The 22637-nt window shown below is 40.6% G+C and overlaps 2 protein-coding genes across 6 annotated transcripts in view; both read left to right on the forward strand.

Moving 5' to 3' along the window:
- Positions 1–3060: 3060 nt before the first annotated feature.
- On the forward strand, positions 3061–16645 carry LOC111155286 (mitochondrial ribosomal protein S36). The gene is made up of 4 exons (XM_022515422.1): positions 3061–3249; positions 13024–13087; positions 14889–15076; positions 15596–16645. The coding sequence occupies exons 1-4, from the start codon at positions 3208–3210 to the stop codon at positions 15611–15613; spliced, it is 312 nt and encodes a 103-aa protein (XP_022371130.1). The 5' UTR covers positions 3061–3207; the 3' UTR covers positions 15614–16645.
- Positions 16646–20023: 3378 nt separating this feature from the next.
- The window catches only part of LOC111155210 (cyclin dependent kinase 7), a 38115-nt gene continuing 35501 nt past the window's right edge, over positions 20024–22637 (forward strand). For 3 of the 5 annotated variants that reach the window (XM_022515309.1, XM_022515311.1, XM_022515312.1), the window contains exons 1-2: positions 20025–20193; positions 20548–20607. In XM_022515309.1, the coding sequence (XP_022371017.1) occupies positions 20128–20193; positions 20548–20607 (126 nt within the window). In that variant the 5' untranslated portion in view covers positions 20025–20127. Of the gene's footprint in view, positions 20194–20547; positions 20608–22637 lie in introns of all 5 variants that reach the window. The other 2 variants (XM_022515310.1, XM_022515307.1) reach the window with 1 other exon arrangement.

Here is a 22637-nt window from a genome sequence, read left to right on the forward strand (position 1 = left end):
ATCTGGGGCTTGTGAGTACAAGCCCCATGTTGGGTTTATAGAGTACTAAAAATATATAAACTTAAAAAAAAAAAAAAAACTTGGAGCACCTGGGTGGCTCGGTGGTTTAAGCCTCTGCCTTCGGCTCCGGTCATGATCTCGGGGTCCTGGGATAGAGCCCTGCATTGGGCTCTCTGTTCAGCAGGGAACCTGCTTCCCCCTCTCTCTCTGCCTGCCTTTCTGCCTACTTGTGATCTCTCTCTCTGTGTCAAATAAATAAAATCTTAAAAAAAAAAAAACTTGCTATCTTTTATAGTATCCCATCCCTTTTTAGAGCAAGCTCTAATTTGAATTCCTTATTCAAATAATTGAATATTGAAATAAATTGAGTTTGGAGCTGTTGATCACTTTTATGGACAATGTAGTATTTTCAACATTCTTTTTCTTTTTTAAAAGATTTTTTTGAGGGGCGCCTGGGTGGCTCAGTGGATTAAAGCCTCTGCCTTCGGCTCAGGTCATGATCCCAGGGTCCTGGGATCGAGTCCCGCATCGGGCTCTCTGCTCAGCAGGGAGCCTGCTTCCCCTTCTCTCTCTGCCTGCCTGCCTACTTTTGTTCTCTGTCTGTCAAATAAAAAAATAATCTTTAAAAAAAAATAAATAAAAGATTTTTTTGATTTATTTGAGAGCAAATGAGTGGGGGCAGGGGCAGAAGGACAAGGACCCTGAGATCATAACCCAAGCTTAACTGACTGAGCCACCCAGACACCCTTCAACATTTTTTTAAGCTGGAAGTTCAACCAACTGACCTACTCAGGCCACCCCAATAAGTTACATTTTTCTTGGGGCGCCTGGGTGGCTCAGTGAGTTAAAGCCTCTGCCTTTGGCTCAGGTCATGGTCTCGGGGTCCTGGGATCGGGCCCCGCATGGGGCTCTCAGGGGGGAGCCTCCTTCTCTCTCTCTCGACCTGCCCTCTGCCTACTTGTGATTTTTCTCTGTCAAGTAAATAATTAAAATCTTTAAAAAAAAAGTTACATTCTTCTTACAGAAAAGCATTATTCTGGAAAATACCTTCCTGATGTAAAGATTCAGCATCATCTAAAAATCTTTTTGCATTTTCCTGGGATTTTCTTATCCTTTGTATTCCCTTCTAAAGCCCAAACCTGAGACAGAAATTTCATTAGTCAGTTTTTCCTCAAGTGCTGAACAATTCCCTGGCTTTTAACAAACATTTATATCTCTCTTGGATCCATAGTTTGGCTGATCATTGGAGGACCTGAGGAGCATCCACTGTCTAAAACGTTCTCATAGTTAATGTGGCAAAGTCAAATTACACAAGCACATTTAAAGTGTCTGCTTGGAAGAGGTATACATTATTTTACCACGGCTCTGTTCACCAAGCCAAACATTACTGTGACAGAAAAGTATACTTCCACAGTAGGGGAGTGCTGGGTTTCAGAATGGGGGAAAGAAAATGGGCATTTGAAAAGAATACAGTCCACTACAGTATACAGTCTTGGTCTTAAATATTAACTTCCTTTTTACACATAAAAGACACCTCCTTCGCCAAGGAGAGTAACAAGAGTGTCATCTAATCATAACAGTTTCAAAGTTCAGGATCTCATGATACTCTTTCACATCAGGTCCAAATAATGGCTCTTCCTGATCTGGGGCGCCTGGGTGGCTCAGTGGGTTAAAGCCCCTGCCTTCAGCTCAGGTCATGATCCCAGGGTCCTGGGATCCAGTCCCGTATCAGGCTCTCTGCTCAGCAGGGAGCCTGCTTACTCCTCTCTCTCTGCCTGCCTCTCTGCCTACTTGTGATCTCTGTCTGTCAAATAAATAAATAAAATCCTATAAAAAAAAAAAAAAGGCTCTTCCTGACCTGGAGATTAATGAACTGAAAAGATAAATTCTGTTGCTTCACATAGCCAGCATACAGTAGTGGACAATGTTAGCAATTCTGAAATACTGTTTGGTAAATGATAGGAGGTGCTCCTTCCTAGGGAGAGGAAATACATTTTGTTTAGGCACTTGTGCTGCTCACTGGAAGAGGTTCTTCTGTGGTTTCTGACTCTGCCCTTTGGTAAGTTCTCCCTTTCCATGACTAACCTTGGCCATATCTGAAGAGGGCATTTGAGAGCTCAGCGGCTTTTTCAATTGGGGACACAAGTGTTTTACATCTCAGTCGGTCTTAAATTCTGGGCTGTGGTGCTTTTGTTAGTATATATTTTAATTGTGGTTGTTGGTGATCACATTTGCTTTGGTTGGTTGTTTCATTTATATCAGAGGTCAGCAAACTGGCTTACCAGCTGGCTTGTTCTGTAAATAAAGTTTTATTGGAACAAAGAATGCCCATAGATTTATTACGTATTAACCAAGGCTGCTTTCCCTCTACACTAGCATATTTAAGTTGAACTGAGTGAGAGGTTATATGCACTGGCACCCTATTTTTCTTACAGTCACTGACTTAAACCAGTTGATCTGTAGAAACTTTTCTGTTATGATTTGTCTCATTGCTTCCTAGTAGTTTATATAGCTTGTTTCACATCTACTTTATTAATTAGAAGTTAGATGTGCTTTATTAAATGTTTCAATTTTTTTTTCTAGTTTCAAGTTTTAAAAAAAGTTTTTTAAAGATTTTATTTATTTATTTGACAGAGCAAAAGCAGGGGAGAGAGCGAGCCTGAGGCAGAGAAGAAAACTCCCAGCTGAGTGGGGAGCACAATGCGGGACTCCATTCTGGGACTTCCTGATCATTACCCCAGCGGAAGGCAATTGCTTAACCAACTGAGCCACCCAGGTACCCCTAACTCCCAAGTTTTAACAAGATTGTTTATTTTAGGAAGCCACGTGACTTTGTATTTGGTTTCAGGTTAAATTTTATTAAATTAGAATTAGAATCTGGCTACCTGGAGAAGGAAATGGCCCTAATTTACTCATTGGCTGATGTGCAAAACACACGGAACACCACAGACCTTCGTCTGCAAAACTGAACAATGGGAAGCACGTGGGGCAATTCCTAGACTGAAAGCGGGGCGGGGCGGGGCGGGGCGGGGCGGGGCGGGGTCAGGCGCAGAGGGTGGGTTAGCTCCGCGGTGGAGGACGATCCCACGGGATTGCCGGCTCGTCCCTCCTCCATGACGCCACAGGCAGGGCCCGCCCCCAGCTGCCCTGGACTCCTGTTATATCTGCGCCTAGCTACTGCCCCGGAAGCTGCCCCATCCCGGGGTCATGATGGGCAGCAAGATGGCGTCTGCCAGCAGGGTCGTTCAGGTAAGTAAATTTTGTCGCTTTTTCGCACCGTGGGTGGTAGGGACACTGCTGATTATAGTAAAGGCGCTGGGGAGACAAGGCGGTGGCGGAGGCTGGGCGGTCACCGCGGCCTTGGGTAGCGCCAGCGACGCGGCCCGGGGGGGGTATGTGTGAGAATTGGACCTTGAGCCAACTGGGTCGGGCAGTGAGCCGGGACTATAGCTGAGGCTTCAAGCCATGCTGCAGGACTGCAGTGTATCAGTAGGTAGGCGCAGAACAGCTGCGCCGTCCCCGGACCATACTCTGCCAGGACCTCCGTAGCCCTCTTAGGAGTCGGCGGGCTAGGCTGCCCTGGCAGTAGTTTGGCCAATCGACGTTTAGCATGGTCTGTGATGTCCCGGATGAGCCAATCGTAAGGAAGGCGGTAACGGCGAGTGGAAGGAAGCGAACCTTGTATCTGACCCGGTGTCCCTTCAAGGTCTTGGGAATAGCCTGAGAACTGGCCTGTGAGCTGCGAACTCACCCCGGGCCTGTCCTCCCCCACCAATACCAGCATCTAGTTACTGGCTGGGTGGGGGAATTGAAAGGGGGAAAGATATTATTTAAGTTTATCTGTAATGTTTTACATGCATTAAAACATGTATGGTTGGTCCTTTCCCAAGCCTTTTGTTGTCAAGCTTTTATCCCCTTGAGTTTAGATTGGTAGCTTAGAGGAACTTTGTTAATCTACACATCAATTACCAACCCCTGATAGCTTTTGTATTTGCTTCTCCAGCAGTGATGGCTAAATTAAATAGGAGAGGTAAAGTTAATATATAAAGGGACACAACCTGCACATTTTTGGTGGTTTTACACAGCCTGTTTCTTTGTTTCGGTTTGAAAGATAATCCTAGATCCCAGCCTTCGGCCCCATTGCAAGGAATGATCCTCACTTATTCAGTAGGTAGATGCTGAGCATTAACTAATTAAAGATTCTGTGAGGACAAGGAGAACCTCTAACAAAGGACTGGTACCCATAATATATAACCATACATATCCATAATATATAGCTCAATTTATAAATGGGTTGAAAAGTTGAAACTGCACAAAAGAAGATATAAAAATGAGCAATAAGCATGGGAAAAGATGTTCTACTTAATTCTTGCCAGGAGAATACAAATTAAAGCCAGGAAGTGCCACTGCATCTACTAAAGTTATTAAAATTTTAAGAACTGCCAATACCAAGAGATGACATTGTGAGGCACCAGAAACCCTCATTGTTGCTGGTAGGATTATAATTCATATGGCCACTTTGGAAATCTGTTTTGTCAGTCTCTAGTAATTAAACATACCTACCCTGTAACCTAGTAATTTTACTCCTAGGTTTATACCTAAGAGAAATGACTAAATATCTCTACAAGAAGACATATAAATATGACGGAATGGCAAGCATATATATATTGGATATATTTGGACTAATGTAAGCAAAAAGGTGATAATTTATCATTTACAAAATCATTTTGGCTGCATGAGACATGGGAAGAAGGGTAGTTGGATTAATTCAGGGTTTGAGATTTACAAGTGAGGTGAAGATACACCTCCAGGAAGGAGGTTGAGAGTGCTGGTAATAGAATATTGAATGGTCCCTGGGTCCTAGGCTAGATAAGAAAGGAGGTAAAGTCATGGTGGAACCAGTTGACCGGAAAAAGGAACAATCAAGGAAATGAAGGGTTTGGTGATGCTTACAGTGGGAAGTAACAGAGAAGAGTTATACACTAAAAGGTTGCGGTTGAGGTTAGATTTTAGGTTAAGATTTTAGGGACAATACAGCTCTGAACTCAGTGAAGAATTAAAAGAACTTTCCAGAAGTAAATACTAAAGTAGAAGGAATATAAAAGTAAATAGGCAACTCAGAAGTTTTGTTAAAGGAAATAGTGCATGAAAAGAGGAAAAGGAAAAAAAAAATCACAGAAAAAGGAAAAGATTAGACCGATTCAAAGGAAGTCACAGAAGTAGATAAAAACAGGAAGATGCAACTTTTGCATAATAAGTAGTCTCTGAAAAAGTAAAAGCAAATAGAACAAGTCTCAAAACGTATAACTTAATAAAACTTGGCTGATATAAAAGAAGACTTAAAACCATACTTTAGGCTTGAGAAAATTAACCAACTGTAGTTGACTAACGGGTATATTCTAGTAGAATCTTGAGGTTTGGTTTTGTTTTGTTTTTTAAGATTTATGTATTTGAGAGAGAGGGAGCACATGTGTGTAAGCACTCACATGGGGGTGGGGGTGGGAAGGCAGAGAGAGGGAGACAAGTTGACTTACCACCAAGCCAAGAGCCTGATGCACACAGGGCTGGATCTCAGGACCCTGAGGTCATGACTTGAGCTGAAACCAAGAGTTGGATGCCCCACTGACTAAGCCACCCAGGGGCCCCTGGAATCTTTAGATTTTAAAGGAGAAAAAGAAAAAGTTTGGGTGTTCCAGGCTACAAGACCAAGCACTTAAAAGAGAATGAAAGTTATCAGAGTTTACAACAATAATAGTTCATAAAGGAGGACATGCGGATAACATATGTAAGATAGTTAAGGACGGAAAATATTAACCAGAGATGTATCTAGCTGCACTGACCTTCAAGTTCTAAAGGCTACAAACCCTTCTACACCTTCACTAACTCAGAGAATATTGTTCCCTGCAACCCTTCCTACTAGATCTCCCAGAGGATGAAAGACAACCGATGAATACTTAGTTGTACTCAGAGTTGTTTCAACATAGGAAATGAATATGAACATTGAATTATGTGACTGTAAGAACAAGACTAAATAATGGAGATACAGTGAAAGACTTGTTGGTAATACTATTGTTCTGACAGTATAGCTCTAATTCAACTTTTAAAATGGAGGAATAAGGGGGAGAGTATACAAAAGCTGGAATACACTTGCCCCTGGCTATTAACTGGTAGTAAAAGATGGGGAAGGAAAACAGAGAAGAGATCACTATCACCTGCTTTCATTCTTTCTCATAGTAATGAACCAATGGGTAGTATCTCAGAAGGTGGCCATTAAGGGTATTATGTAAAGGTAGTAATGTAGATATAAATGCACAAAAGCATAATTTATAATTGTTTCCAAATTTAAAAAAATCCCACAAATGAAAGCAAAGAAAAAGATGATATGACAAAGGAATTTATACTTAAATAATCATAAAATGATACGACAAAATATACCAAACTTGTGAGTTATATCTGTAAATGTAAATGATCTAAATCCCCTTTATTTTTTTTTAAGCTTTTTTTTTTTAATTAATTTATTTATTTATTTGACAGAGAGAGATCACAAGTAGGCAGAGAGGCAGGCAGAGAGAGGGAGGGAAGCAGGCTCCCCGCCAAGCAGAGGCCCCGTCTAAATCCCCTTTAGAAAATTACTCTCAGGGGCGCCTAGGTGGCTCAGTGGGTTAAAGCCTCTGCCTTCAGCTCAGGTCATGATTCCGGGGTCCTGGGATCGAGCCCCACGTTGGGCTCTCTGCTCGGCAGGGAGCCTGCTTCCCTTCCCCTCTCTCTCTCTCTCTCTCTCTCTCTGCCTGCCTCTCTGCCTACTTGTGATCTCTCTCTGTCAAATAAATAAATAAAATCTTAAAAAACTATTAAAAAAAAATTACTCTCAACTTGGCTAGCAAATACCTATCCAATGCTATGCTATATATGAGGCATACCTCAAACTAAGAGACTTAGAAAGGTAAAAATTAAAAATTAAAAGCTATTTAACTGAACTGTGATAAAGGAGCAAACACAATAGATGGAGAAAAGATAGTCTTTTCAATAAATGTTGTGGAACAACTGGATATTCACTTGGAAAAAATGAATCTAGACACAGACTTTATACTCTTCACAAAAATTGACTCAAAATGGGTCGTAGAATTGTATGTAAAATGTAAACTATAAAACTAGAAAATAACAGGGCACCTGGGTGGCTCAGTGGGTTAAGCCTCTGCCTTCAGCTCAGGTCATGATCTCAGGGTCCTGGGATCAAGCCCCGCATCGGGCTCTCTGCTCATCGGGGAGCCTGCTTCTCCCTCTCTCTGCCTGCCTCTCTGTCTACTTGTGATTTCTCTCTCTGTCAAATAAATAAATAAAATCTTAAAAAAACACAACTCTTAAAACTTAACACAAGAAAACAACCTGATTTAAAAATGGGTGGGGTGCCTAGGTGGCTCATTCCATTAAATGTCTGGCTCTTGATTTTAGCTCAGGTCTTGACAGGGTCCTGAGTTTGGGTTTGAGCCCTGTGCTGGGCTGTGGGGCCCACTTGAAAAACAACAACAACAACAAAATGGCCAAAAGCCCTGAACAGACTCCTCATCAAAGACAGATCACAGGCATATGTAAAGGTGCTCAACATCACATGTCATCATGGATTTGCAAATTAAAACAGCAAAGAAATATCACTTCATACCTGTTAGAATGGCCGAAATCCAGAAGAATGTGGATACTACCAAATGCTGGCAAAGATGTGGAGCACTAGGCACTCATTCGCTCCTGCTGAGAATGTAATATGGTACGACCCCTTTGGAAGGCAGTTTGGCAGTTTCTTTAAAAACTTGATATACTTTAACTATATGATCAAACAATTGCACTTTGCTGTTTACCCAAATGAGTTGAAAACTTACATCTACATAGAAACCTGCACATGGATATTTATAGTAGCTTTATTCATAATTGTCAAAATTTAGAAGCAACCAAGATATCCTTTAGTAGTAGGTGAATGGATACATAAACTGTGATACATCCAGGCAATGGAATATTATCCAACACTAAAAAGGAATTTGCTATCAAGCCATGGAAAGACATGGAGGAAACTTATATGCGTGTTACTGAGTGAAAGAAACCAAACTGAAAGACTACTTTATGATTCCAAATATGTGACCTTCTGGAAAAGAAAACTGAAGACAGTAAAAAGATCAGTGGTTGCCAGGGGTTAGTTGGGGAGGAAGTGATAAATTGCAAAGGGATCTGATATCTTAATGTAAAAAATGAAGCCAAAATTGCAAAGAATTATACATGCACAAATGAGTACATATAAAACTGACCAAATCTTAAATAAGCTGTATGGACTGTACCAGTGTCAGTTTCCTGGTTTTGATATTGTGCTATAGTTATGTAAGATATTACTGTAGTAGAAACTGAATGAAGTTACCAGGAATTTCCTTGTACATTTTTTGCAGCTTCCTATGATTCCGTTAATTATTTCAGAATTGAAAATTAAAAGAAACAATACCATGCAATACCAAATGAAAACAAGACTTTCTTTATAACTGGAACAGTGAAAACTTACCCAACTATGCTTTAAAATCAAGATACAGGGGACTGGGTAACTCAGTCGTTAAGCATCTACCTTCAGCTCAGGTCATGATCCCAGAGTCCTGGGATGGAGCCCCGCATCAGCCTCCCTGCTCAGCGGAGAGCCTGCTTCTCCCTCTCCCACTCCCCCTGCCTGTGTTTCCTCTGCCTGTGTCTCTGTCAGATAAATAAATAAAATCTTTTTTTTTTTTTAAAGATCTTATTTATTTGACAGACACATCACAATTAGGCATAGAGGCAGGCGGGGGGTGCGGGGGAAGCAGGCTCCCTGCTGAGCAGAGAGCCCGATGGGGGGCTCGATCCCAGGACTCTGGGATCATGACCTGAGCCGGAGGCAGAGGCTTTAACCAACTGAGACACCCAGGCGCCCCTATATAAAATCTTTAAAAAAAAATCAAGATGTATTAAGGAGAAAAGACTGATAATGTGGGCTGTACTGGAAAGAAAAAAAAAAAAAACATTTACTCATCCAAAAAAATAAAAACCATTCAACTAAAAAAAAAAAACTAGGTAAAAATTTGCAACAGAAAGAGAGTTTATAAGCATACTATATAAAGAACTTACAAGCATAGAAAAGTAGGCAAGAGCTATGAATACAATCTTCACAGGTAAAGAAATGAAAATGCTCTTAACCATATGAAAAGATGAACAGCCTTACTTATGGTAAGATAGCTGAAAATGAAAACTACATGGAGATAACATTTTTCCTCACTGAGATTTGATTAAAAATGTACAAGTCAGATAACACAAGTCTGTTGTGAAGGCTGTGTGTAAGCGGGCACTCATTGGTCACTCTAGGATCCAATATGGGAATATAAAACAGTATAAACTCTGTGAAAGAAGATCTACCAATACCTCTCAGGATTGTTTTTTTTCTCTTTTGACTCAGCAGTCTCTTTCCTAGGAATCTATCCCACAGATATACTGGCACAGATGCCATGGAAACCCAGAGGAGGAGTTTTAAAATCACACTTTAAAATCAGGAAAGCTTTTTAGAGGGAAGTGATATTTGACTGTTTTAACAGATCAACAGATGAGGGACACCTGGGTGGCTCAGTCTGTTAGGTGTTTGCCTTCAGCTCAGGTCATGATACCAGGGTCTTGGGATCGAGCCCTGTGTCAGGTGTCCTTCTCAGCCAGGAGTCTGCTTCTCCTCCCTCTCCTCATCCCCTTGTTCAGGCTCTCTCTCTTTCACTCCCCTTTGCTCTCTCTCAAATAGATCAATAAAATCTTAAAACTTTAAAAAAATTAATAAACAGATGAAAGCAGGAGCATGGAAGCAGGACAGGACTGAGGATAGATTTCCTGGCATGGAACACAAGCTGTAGATTGAATGGTATGAAATGGCATGATCAATAGGGAACAGAAAAGTACTTCAGAATACCTGGAATAAAAGGTATATAAGGCAGGGGCGCCTGGGTGGCTCAGTGGGTTAAGCCTCTGCCTTTGGCTCAGGTCATGATCTCAGGATCCTGGGATCGAGCCCCACATCAGGCTCTCTGCTCAGCAGGGAGTCTGCTCCCCCCACCCCCGCCTGCTTGTGATCTCTCTCTCTCTGTCAAATAAATAAATAAATAAAATCTTTTAAAAAAATGTATATAAGGCAGTGGTGGAGATTGAGGCTTGAGAGGTAAGCAGATGCCAGATCAGGATGGGCCTGTGAATGACAAATGTGAGTTTGAAGTTTATCTTGAAAGCTGTTGAACATGTTTAAAACTTATAAATGGGGTATTGAAAATGGATGGATAAAACATTATTTCAAGAAGCTTGGCTATGAAAAGGAAAAATAGTCACTAGAGGGATAATTGGTTTTTAAAAAATTTTTATTTAATCGGGGCACCTGGGTGGCTCAGTGGGTTAAGCCTCTGCCTTTGGCTCGGGTCATGATCTCAGGGTCCTGGGATAGAGCCCCACATCTGGCTCTCTGCTCAGCGGGGGGGCCTGCTTCTCTCTCTGCCTCTGCCTGCCTCTCTGCCTGCTTGTGATCTCTGTCAAATAAATAAATAAAATCTTTAAAAATTTTTTTTTATTTAAGTACAGTTGACACACAATGTTACATTAGACTTTCGTTTTTTAGCATGAAAGACTTGTGTGTGCCCTTATACTGTGGGAGACAACTCTATTCTAGCATTTTCTTACAGCAGCACAGTTATGGTGGTGGTTTCAGGCCGGTCCCAACGAACCTATTTACTTCTGTACTCATATAAACTAGTATGTAATACATATATACAGTATTTTGCAGATAAACATATCTCACTATCACTAGTTACAGAGCAACTCAGAGATTACTTTAGATGCAAACAGTACTGTTCATTAGAGTCTTAGCATTGTGTATTCAGAAAATTTAATATTGAAAGATCCATTTAGGTTTCTCTATAGCATTATCTGGAATTCTAGGGATAAAACAGTAATACTCTGCAAATATTTGTTATAAAAGCAATATTCTAAAAATATATATTACCGTGGGTATAGCCCTCAGACCAAAAGCGCTAACAAAATGTTTAAATTGTTTTATGTGGGCTTGGGGATTATAGACAGTGTTTTCTTATTTGTGCTTTTTTCCATTTCTTCCTTTTTTTTTTTTTTTAAGATTTTATTTATTTATTTCACAGAGAGAGAGATCACAAGTAGGCAGAGAGGCAGGCAGAGAGAGAGATAGAGGAGGAAGCAGGTTCTCCGCTGAGCAGAGAGCCCGATGCAGGACTCGATCCCAGGACCCTGAGATCATGACCTGAGCCGAAGGCAGAGGCTTAACCCACTGAGCCACCCAGGTGCCCCTCTTCCAATTTTTTTACACAGAACATGTGTTACTTTTGTAGTCAGAAAAAATATTTTCATTTAAAAATTTTATTTATTTGTCAGAGAGAGAGCGAGAGCACAAGCAGGGGAATGGGGGCCAAAGGGAGAAGCAGTCTCCCCACTGAGCACGGAGTCCAAGGTGGAACTGGATTCATGGACCCTGGGATCATGACCTGAGCTGAAGGCAGATGCTTAACCGACTGAACCACCCAGGCATCCCAGAAAAAGTTTTTTTTTTTTTTTTTTTAGAAAAAGTATTTTCTTAATGACCTAATTTTTAGTATGCTTTTTACCCTATTTTACACTGCTAGATATTGACATAGTAGGAAAACAAACTCAATACAAGTCAGGAAACTTTGAATTCTTACCAGGCAGCAGGGCAATACATGTCATGCAACATAAGATCTGTGTCATCTTTTTCATAGGGTTGTTGTTTTTTTTTTTAAAGATTTTATTTATTTATTTGAGAGAGAGAGCAAGTAAGAGAGAGCATGAGAGGGGAGAAGGTCAGAGGGAGAAACAGACTCCCTGCGGAGCTGGGAGCCCTATGCAGTGCTTGATCCCGGGACTCTGGGATCATGACCTGGGCTGAAGGCAGTTGCTTAACCAGCTAAGCCACTCAGGTGCCTCCATAGGGTTGTTTTTTTTTTTTTTTTTTGTCGTTTTTTATTTCATTTTTAAAGATTTTATTTATTTATTTATTTGACAGACAGAGATCACAAGTAGGCGGAGAGGCAGGCAGAGAGAGAGAGAGGGAGAGAGAGAGGAGGAAGCAGGCTTCCTGCTGAGCAGAGAGCCCACTGCGGGGCTTGATCCCAGGACCCTGGGATCATGACCTGAGCCAAAGGCAGAGGCCCTAACCTGCTGAGCCACCCAGGCACCCCCATAGGTTTGTTTTTGAGGTCAGTTGGTAGTATAGTAAAATATAAGTAAAGTATAAATATAAAGTATAAAATATATAAAGTATAGTAAAATATAAGTTAAGTGTAAAGTCCAAAGTTACTATGAAGAGCAGATAAGATAAACAAATTAATAGTTTATAGACCAGCTTTCCTCGTTTGGGAAGAGTAAAATAGTAAGATTTAAAGTTGCTGTGACGGGGTGCCTGGGTGGCTCAGTGGGTTAAGCTGCTGCCTTCGGCTCAGGTCATGATCCCAGGTCCTGGGTTCAAGCCCCACGTCGGGCTTTCTGCTCAGCAGGGAGCCTGCTTCCTTCTCTCTCTCTGTCTGCCTCTCTACCTACTTGTGATTTCTGTCAAATAAATAAATAAAATCTTTTAAAAAAAATAATAAAGTTGCTGTGAAATACTAAGTTTAGGGGCGCCTGGGTGGCTCAGCGGGTTAAGCTTCTGCCTTCAGCTCAGGTCATGATCTCAGGGTCCTGGGATCCAGCCCCACGTTGGGCTCTCTGCTCAGCAGGGAGCCTGCTTCCCCCTCTCTCTCTGCCCGCCTCTCTGCCTACTTGTGATCTCTGTCTGTCAAATAAATAAATAAAATCTTAAAAAAAAAAAAAAAGTAGACAACCTTTCTGTTGAAAAAAAAAAAAATACTAAGTTTATTTTAACAAAGTTATCTGGGAAGCTCAGTAGGTGGTTTCTTTTATAGTTAATAGTTTTAGTGCTTCATCTTTTTTTTCCATGTATTTTAATTTTTCCTTTAGGTAGTCAAGCCACATACTCCATTAATAAGATTCCCTGACAGAAGAGACAATCCTAAACCTAACGGTAAGTTATACTTCAGATTTTTAAAATATATATATATGTACAAGCATTTTTATATATGAATATGCTATAATAGGCATTCCTACTCATTTAAAAATCCATGAGACCAGGGCGCCTGGGTGGCTCAGTGGTTTAAGCCGCTGCCTTCGGCTCGGGTCGTGATCTCAGGGTCCTGGGATCGAGTCCCACATCGGGCTCTCTGCTCAGCAGGGAGCCTGCTTCCCTCCCTCTCTCTGCCTGCCTCTCTGTCTACTTGTGATCTCTCTCTGTCAAATAAATAAATAAAATCTTTAAAAAAAAAAAAAATCCATGAGACCATTGTAGCTTAGATCACAGTGGTCTGCTAGGTTTTATGCAAGTGGAAATTAACTTATTACCTCCATTTAAAAAGGTGGTGACTCAACAGAAATGTCTCTGAATTTTTTTTTTTTTAAAGATTTTTTTATTTATTCATTTGACAGAGATCACAAGTAGGTAGAGAGACAGGCAGAGAGAGAGGAGGAAGCAGGCTCCCCGCTGAGCAGAGAGCCTGATGCGGGGCTCGATCCCAGGACCCTGGGATCATGACCTGAGCCAAAGGCAGAGGCTTTAACCCACTGAGCCACCCAGGCGCCCCATGTCTCTGAATTTTTAAGGATATTGATTTTATATAGGGAAATTTTTGTTCTTTCCTTTCTTCTGTCCTTGAAAAGACTATCCCATGCTTACATTGGAGAGATTGTGAAGACAGTAGCCATTCCTATATTTTTCTCCCAGCTGACCTTTTCTTTCATTCACTCATTTACTCATTCACTCAATAGATGAAGACTGCCTTAGCCCTGAGCAATCATTGCCTATAAAGTAACTCAAGATTCTGAACAAGTTGTCCTCTTTTCTGTCCATTTTACCCAGTCCTTTGTCCCTGTTTTTTTTTTTAATTCTAGTAGAGTTAATTTACAGTGCCCAATATAGTGATTCAACAACTCTATACATTACTCAATAATCATTATTCTTGTCCCTGTTTTTATTATAAGATATTTGATCTTCAATTCAGAGAGGATCTTAACAAGTTTTATAAGGATCTCTTTCTCTCTCTCTCTCTCTCTCTCTCTATATATATATATATATATATATATACACACATATATATTTTATTTATTTTTTTAAAAGATTTTTATTTATTTATTTGACAGAGATCACAAGTAGGCAGAGAAACAGTCAGAGAGAGAGGAAGGGAAGCAGGCTCCCCACCAAGCAGAGAGCCTGATACGGGGCTCAATCCCAGGACTCTGGGATCATGACCTGAGCTGAAAGAGGCTTTAAACCACTGAGCCACCCAGGCGCCCCTACATATATATTTCAAAGATTTTATTTATTTGAAAGAGAGAGAGCACAAGCGGGGGAGTGGGAGAAGGAGAAGCATGCTTCCCACTGTGCAGGGATCCCAGGCCGCTGGGATCATGACCTGAGCCAAAGGCAGTTGCTTAACCGACTGAACCACCCAGGCACCCCTTATAGGGATATTTTTGACTATAAATTCCACCATTTGACAAAATTTAGGTCATGCAGATTATCTATATGGGTTGAACTCCACTACCTAGAAATTTTATTATTTTACAAACTTGTTTTAGTAATTCATTCGCTTAAGGCTACCTCCTTATTTAAAATGAACTTTACCCAACTAAGTTACTCAGTAATACCTGTTAGAATTACACTTAGCATTTGAAGAATGACTTGCTTACTCAATAATAGATAACTCAAAATAGTATTTTAAGATACCTGAACAATTTATTTCTCTAATTATATATATATATATTTTTTTCAGTATCAGAAGTTTTGAGATCAGCAGGACTACCATCTCACTCTTCTTCAATTTCACAGCATTCTAAGGGAAGTAAATCACCAGATTTGCTGATGCATCAGGGTCCACCAGACACTGCAGAAATAATAAAAACATTACCTCAGAAATACAGAAGGAAACTTGTATCTCAAGAAGAAATTGAATTTATCCAAGTATGTCATTGCTCTTTATTTTAGTTCTATCAAAACACATGAACATTTTTGGCTTTTGGAATTTCATAGGCTGATTTTCTTGCTCTTCCATCACCTTGTCATGGTGGGTCAATAGCTAAGACCAAGATAGTCAGGCCCGGACTATGAGAAGTAAACCATGTACAAGCCCTCAGTAGAGGTACATGAAGGGATATATGTGTGGAAGTATAATATGGGAAGTAGTAATAACCATAACACATGAAAGAAGCTCAGTAGAGTCCTTGGTAATTTTTCAGTGTGAAGGGCTGCTGAGACCAAGAAATTTGAGGCCCACCAGTCAGGGTCAACCTTGAGTCCTCTCCAGATCAGAAATTGTTTATAACATTGATAGGAGTGCCTAAGAGAAATGAAAAATTGAAATTGTTTTTTTAAACCCTAAAGGTCATTTGCTTAAAATGGTGTAAATTTGTATAGTGACCATGAAAACATTTCTTCTGTAAATTTAACACCTAATTTTTTGCTTTGTTTTTTCCTTTTCAGCGTGGAGGTCCGGAATAATCACTGACAGTGTGGCTGCTATTCATCATCAGACAAAAAAATAGTCTTTACAATAAAGACTGTCCAAAAATCCAAAATGGCACATGAGAAATTATATAGCAAACAACTTGAATACTCTCCAAAAAGAAAAAAAATGATATATAGAAAATTTAGATGGACAGTTGTATCTTCTAATATATGTATCTTGGTCAGCTTCTGCAAAAGCTTACCTAATTGTTTATATGCTTATTAAAGTATACATTTTTAAATGTTAGCCTATTAATTTACTCTCAATTATCAAGTATTTCCAGTGTTGGAGCTATTAAAAGTACACAGTATCTAGTAAACTATCACAGGTTTTTATCAGAGAGAATTGCTGCTTGGGGAAGTGATTTTCCTGAAATTGGATGAGGATCAATGAAAGAATGACTCCATTATTTGTTCTTAGTTTTCTTAACATTTTTTCATTCACAGAGTTACTGGAGTATAACTAGTTTAAAAAGCATATCCTACACTAAGTAATAAAAATATAGTCAAGGTAAAACAGGTGACTTTGTGGTATTAAAACTGGGAGTTAAGACAAAAGATTATTTGTAACCAATATTCAGAAGAAAGTGCCAGAGTTTAAAATGGAAAATATGGGATCAAAATAAATATAAACCTAGGAATAGATGTTTGATTAGACATTGCAACTTACTATATTATTAGGGCTGTTAAGAAAGTCTCATTCTTTGATTTCTTTTACTGTTTTGTCATCCTGTGTGCAAATTCTGAAAACCACTAACTTTCTCAAACTTAAATGTCTGAAAGTTTCGTAAAATCAACCTAAATATTTGCCTTACTAAGGCAATTTATGAAACTTTAATAGGGTCTTAGAGTGCCAAGGGCATGTATTATTGTGAAAGTAAAGCCTCACAAAGCTAAATAAATTTTCTTCCATACCTTGAATGATTTCTAGAATATGCTTTAAGGAAGTCATTCCTAATAGTAAGGGTAGCTCATGGGTATTAGAGTCAAATTGTTGTTGAGTTTTGCTCATTTGCCTGTAGACTAAGCTTTGGTTTTTTTGTTTGTTTTGTTATTTTTTTTGTTCTTGTTTTGTCTTTTTGCTATTCCATAGTTTATCTGCTTCTCCTATGAGTTCTCTGTTGTGACCAGTATAAATGTTGCCCAAGTTGAATATGAGATAGGTGTTTGGTACCAGAAATAAGCTGTTCTGGTGACTCAGAAAAACAATGTGATTGATGATTTTTCTGTTATCATTTAAAAACTTACTTCGAAAATATTCTTTAAAGTTAGCCCTATTCTCTTTTTTTCCCTTAATTTTTACATTTCAGTTACAGGAAACCAAGGTCATTTTTTTTGCTTTCCGAAACAGAGTTGGTTCAGATCATGAAGAGTGATTTCTGTGATTCTGTGGGCCAGCAGTCAGAAGCCCCATACTAGAACTGTTTGAAGGCCATCTTTACTATAGCTCCAGCCATGAATGTCACAATGGAAAAAATTTATCACTTTTACAGAATTTATGAGCACAAGTATGGCAAAAAGTTATGTTCAGTGGGAATTGGTGTCATAGGGTGAGCTCCCAAAGAGGATGGTATAGAATTCTGGCTTAGCTTTAAATAAATAGCCTGTATTTTCATTTAGGAGATGAGCACATAAATATATATAACCATCCACAAATTGCTGAATTTGTTCAAGCTTCAGATTTCCTCCCTAATGCTATACAATATGATAGGATCCATTAGTGCATTGTGTATTACTTTTTTTTCCCACTTTTATTTGTCAGAGCACAAGCAGGGGAGTGGCAGGCAGAGGCAGAGGGAGAAGCAGGCTTCCCACTGAGGAAGGAGACTGATGTGGCTCTGGATCCCAGGATCCTAGGATCATGTCCTGAGCTGAAGGCAAACACTTAACTGACTGAACCATCCCGGTGTCCCTATGGTGTATTACTTTGTAGCAAACCAAAACTTAATGACTCAAAACTCAAAATGTTGCTAAAAACAATAATCACTTAACATGTCATTTTTTTTCTCTGGGTATGGATTTCTGGAGCAGTTTGGCTGGACAGCTCTCCATGTCTTTCAGGCTGGGTGGCAATTATTGAAGGCTTGACTGGAGCTAGATGATTTACCTCCAGGGTGACTCACTCATATGACTGCCAAGTTGATGATGGCTGTTGGCCGGAGGTCCCAGTTCTTCCCCATGTAGACCTCTTCACAGGGCTACCTGATTGAACTCTTATATGAAGCCTGACTTCACCCAGCGTTCATGATCTAAGCATGCAAGGCAGAAGAAGCAATGCCTTTTATGATCTACTTAAAAGTTAGATGAACTCAATTCTGACTTATTCTACAGGTCACACAGAACAGTCTGTTTCACTGTGGGAATAAACTACATAAGTTCATTGATACCAGAAGGAAAGATTTCACTGGGGCCATCTTGAAAGCTAGCTGTTGCTAATACCTGCAAGTGCTTTGTAAACTGGATAATGCTTTACAGATGCTGAATGGCATTTTATACATACAGTGACCTACTGAACCAAGACTTTTACCTAAATAACTGCCTTTTTTACCGTACTTAAAATGTCCCCACATAGGAATTTACTTAGCAGCATAGTATAATGCAGTGATTATCAATTAATATGCCATGATATACTTTAGAACTTCTAGCCTCACAAGTGTACCATGACATTTAGCTCACTATTTAGCTTATGCCTGCTACAAGTTAGTTTACTGTTAAAGTGATAACTTTTGGAAGCAACTTCGAACTGAGTTCTATGATACCATGTGTCATTAGGTATATCTTTTTTTTTTTTTTAAAGATTTTATTTATTTATCAGAGAGAGAGCGAGAGTGAGCACAAGCAGATAGAGTGGCAGGCAGAGGCAGAGGGAGAAGCAGGTTCCCCGCTGAGCAAGGAGCCCGATGTGGGACTCGATCCCAGGACGCTGGGATCATGACCCGAGCCGAAGGCAGCGGCTTAACCCACTGAGCCACCCAGGCGTCCCTCATTAGGTATATCTTGATGCAAGAGATAAATGGTAAAAGGATGGCGTTTTGTGTAATGTATGAGAATTTTGCCTACGAATGTAACAGAACTCAATAAAAACCCAGTGACAAAGAGCTTGAAGGTGACCAGTAATAGTTATGTGATAGCTAAGGAACAGAACTGTCAGACAGTTTTCTAAGGGTTTTGGAAATGTAAAACATTTCAGCCTTGCAGCGACCCAATGAGTAGTCCTATTACAAATGAGGAAACTAGGAATAAAAACGTTAAATATTTTGCCCAAGTAATAAATCTAGTGACTGAATACTTGTGAGGCTAGTATTCAAAAGCAAGTAGTCTAGATCTAGAGCAAGAATTCAATCTTTACTCTGTATTACCTTGACTAAACTATGAACCTTAGTATTGTGCTGCCTTCTTCATCGCAAATGAATATTGTTATCTCTTAGAAACATGAAATGCTTCAGCTCAAAACCTTAGAATTACCAGTTTTTTCCTCCACAACCCATATGCAGTCTGTCAGCAAATCCTATTGGCTAGAAGCCAAATCTTACATAGCTATCTGGATAACTGCAACAATTCTTTCACTGACCTTCCTTTTTTTGCTCTTTTTGCTCTTTCCGTTGGAAAGCATGGATCTTTGTCTTTTTCCCTGCCGATTTCTCAGTCTGCAACAGAGCCCGGCACATAGTAAGTGCTCAATATACATTCGATAATTCAGTGAGTTATGTGTGTAACGTGTTAATATGCATGAAAACTTATGAGAATCAAAGTTGAGTACTGCTCAAAATTAACACTTAATTGAGCACTTACAATGTCTTAACTTTCTGGGTGTTTTTTTTAGTCGTCACAACCAGTTAGGATGTAGCTTATTATTACCATTTTATAGAGTAGAAAACTGACGGCCAGAATTCTGTTCCACGGCACGGAATTCTTCAGTTGACTTGGATTTTGTTTCCCGGGGAGTCCTCCACAAAGGACTGAAATGAGAAAGCGTTTTGACCAGCCCTGAAGAACTGGGCTCTCAGTTCTAAGTAACCGGCGATTGCGACGCTGAGCGTCCATAGCAACCATCGCGACGGACGCCCTTGAGCAAGAACCAGACAGCGAGATCAGGGATTAGGTCAAGTCTTCCACACTCATACACACCTATTAAATCCCGAACTCAGAACATTATATCAGAACGCTGACCTGTCCCCCGTACTGAAGGGAATATCTATGTTAAAACGGTAACAGGGTGACATAGTCAACCGCTAACACACACCGCTTCCGGCACCAACAGACTACCGCGTGACAGGGCGGGGACGGCGCAGGAAAACCAACGAACTCCGCCCCGCGCAGCTTCCGTAGGGCGGGCTCTAGCCGGACTTACTCGGCAGCACCCAAGCCCAAACCGGAAGTGGGGCGGAGCTAATAAAGCGCCGGCTCTCACTCAACGGAAGTGGCTGTTGGAGGTATTTAGGTAGCTTTAAATTCCTGGTGTCGCGGAAGCTTGCCCCTTTCAGTTGGAGCTGAGTTTCGTGCGACGAATGGCGGTGGACGTGAAGTCGCGAGCAAAGCGTTATGAGAAACTGGACTTCCTCGGGGAGGGACAGGTGAGGCTCTCGGATGGGATTCGCAGGGCTCTGAACGGAGAACGCCAGGCCGCCTCACACCCTCACGGATTTTCTGGTGGGGTTGAGAGGACTGACCTGGCTACTCCTTTTTTGGACGAGACTGCCCAGACGCACCTGCTGCCCCTGTGTGTACCCTGGAGGGGAGCCCCTAAGCGGCTCTGTCCTTTCTGAAGGATAGACTGGAACGGGAAGTGGCCTGCCTCACCACGTTCCACGCCGCCGCGAATCCGCTCCAAGAACCCCGAGGTCTTTGCTTCTCCAGATCTGAAGAAGTAAAAAGGCAAACACAAAAAAGCTCCCACAAACTTAGATTATTTCTGTTTTTCTCTCTAGTTTGCCACGGTTTACAAGGCCAGAGACAAGAACACCAACCAAATTGTCGCCATTAAGAAAGTGAGTTACTGTCTGTTATTTTTCCTTCATCTCTGAAGATATCTGTATGTAGGAGCTGATGCCTGGGCTTTGTACGACTCTTGACCGTGCTCTGCTAATGAGATATTTATGTCATTTTCAGAGAAAACGGAGTTTATTAATGTCTTGTGTTCTAGGATGGAACTCGAGTTGAATTAGTTTTGTTGTTCCATTAATTAGAATGGAAATGAAGAGGAAGCTGTATATTATGTTTGCTTTATAACTTCAGACGTAGGCAAGGGGAGCAAGTACCCATCTGCTGGTTCCTCAGATGCTGGTTTAGTGCCGTGATCTTCCCAGGTCACGGTTTCTGCCACACCTGCGTTCGTCATGTGTATCCTCTGCATTTTCTGTGTACAGATTTCCCTTGAAAGGCTTTCATGAGCATTAACATCGATGTGCCTTAAAAAAAAAAAATGAATTTAGTAACTTTTTTACTTGCATTCATTCACGAAACTAGGGTCGTATGTAGCTAATTTTTTACAAGTCAGGCATCTTCATTTACTTTCTTTTCATTTAGCCCTCCATATAGGCATATGAAGTAGGGAGAATATCCTTATTTTACACTTGAGATACCTGAGACTAAGAGAGATTGAGTAATTGTCAAAATGACACAGATACTAATGGCTAAAACTAGCATTTAAATCCAGGTGTTTCGCTACCAGGTTGCTTGTTCTTTCCTGTGCTACTGAAGTCAGCAGTCCTCTCAGAGGTTTTTGTCGTACCTCAAGGTCTCTTGGTGGGGTAGGTGACCTCCACCTCCTCCTTTTATTTATTTATTTATTTATTTATTTATAAAAGATTTTATTTCTTTATTTATTTGTCAGAGAAAGGGGGGACAGAGAGCGCACACAGGGAAGCAGCATGCAGCGGGGGAAGCAGGCTCCTCCAGGAGCAGGGAGCCCCACTTGGGGATCCATTCTAGGACCCTGGGATAACGACCTGAATTGAAGGCAGACGCTTAACCTAGTGAGCCACCCACGTGTCCTTACCTCCTTATTGTTCCTGTTGCTATTTGAATTTGTTTTCTCCTTCAAAATTCCTAACTCCTTTGAAGCCTCATTTTAGACATTATCTAGTCTTTCTGCTATAAAGTTTTACACTTGTTTATTTACTAACACGTTTAATTTTACAAAAAATAAATTTTCTATATTTTTTCACCTATTGTATCTGGAATTTTAAACTGTGTTTAGAGGGATAGGGTGCTTGGGTGGCTCAGTGGGTTAAGCGTCTGCCTTCCACTTGGGTCATTGTCTCAGGGTCCTGGGATCAAGCCTTACATCTGGCTCCCTGCTCAGTAGAGAGCCTGCTTCCCCCTCTCTCTCTGCCTGCTGCTCAGCCTACTAGTGATCTCTCTTTGTCAAATAAATAAAATATTTAAAATTTAAAAAAAAGTATGTTTAGAGGTAAGTGGATCATTTCATTTCTTTTGAAATTTATAAAAAATAAATTATCATTGATGTCTACCTCATCTTTTTTAAAAAGATCATACTCAATTTATGATTCCCCATTTATTTAACCAATCCTCTATTGGTGGCCTTCGAGATTATTTCTCTCAATGCTTGGTTGGCTGCCCATCCACCCCCAATATGTAAATATTCTTTTACAGTTTGTCTTTCTGAATCAACATTAATTTTTTTATTTTTAATTTTTTTTAAAGATTTTATTTATTTATTTATTTGACAGAGAGAGATCACAAGTAGACAGAGAGAGAGGAGGAAGCAGGGTCCCCGCTGAGCAGAGAGCCTGATGCGGGGCTCCATCCCACCACCCCGGGATCCTGATGTGAGCCTAAGGCAGAGGCTTTAACCCACTGAGCCACCCAGGTGCCCCTCAATATTATTTTTTTTTAAGATTTTATTTATTTAGGGGCGCCTGGGTGGCTCAGTGGGTTAAAGCCTCTGCCTACGGCTCAGGTCGTGATCCCAGGGTCCTGGGATCCAGCCCCGCATCGGGCTCTCTGCTCAGTGGGAAGCCTGCTTCCTCCTCTCTCCCTCTGCCTGCCTCTCTGC

The sequence above is a fragment of the Enhydra lutris genome, unplaced genomic scaffold (genome assembly GCF_002288905.1).
Source record: "Enhydra lutris kenyoni isolate GAN:26980312 unplaced genomic scaffold, ASM228890v2 scaffoldscaffold40, whole genome shotgun sequence".
Taxonomy (NCBI): domain Eukaryota; kingdom Metazoa; phylum Chordata; class Mammalia; order Carnivora; family Mustelidae; genus Enhydra; species Enhydra lutris.

What these genes read in the sequence shown, in the direction of transcription:
- LOC111155286 (XM_022515422.1), top strand. Translation starts at nt 3,208, where the DNA reads ATGATGGGCAGCAAGATGGCGTCTGCCAGCAGGGTCGTTCAG. An exon ending in CTGCCAGCAGGGTCGTTCAG is followed by an intron (nt 3,250 to 13,023) that starts GTAAGTAAATTT and finishes TTTTTCCTTTAG; the next exon opens with GTAGTCAAGCCACATACTCC. An exon ending in AGACAATCCTAAACCTAACG is followed by an intron (nt 13,088 to 14,888) that starts GTAAGTTATACT and finishes TATTTTTTTCAG; the next exon opens with TATCAGAAGTTTTGAGATCA.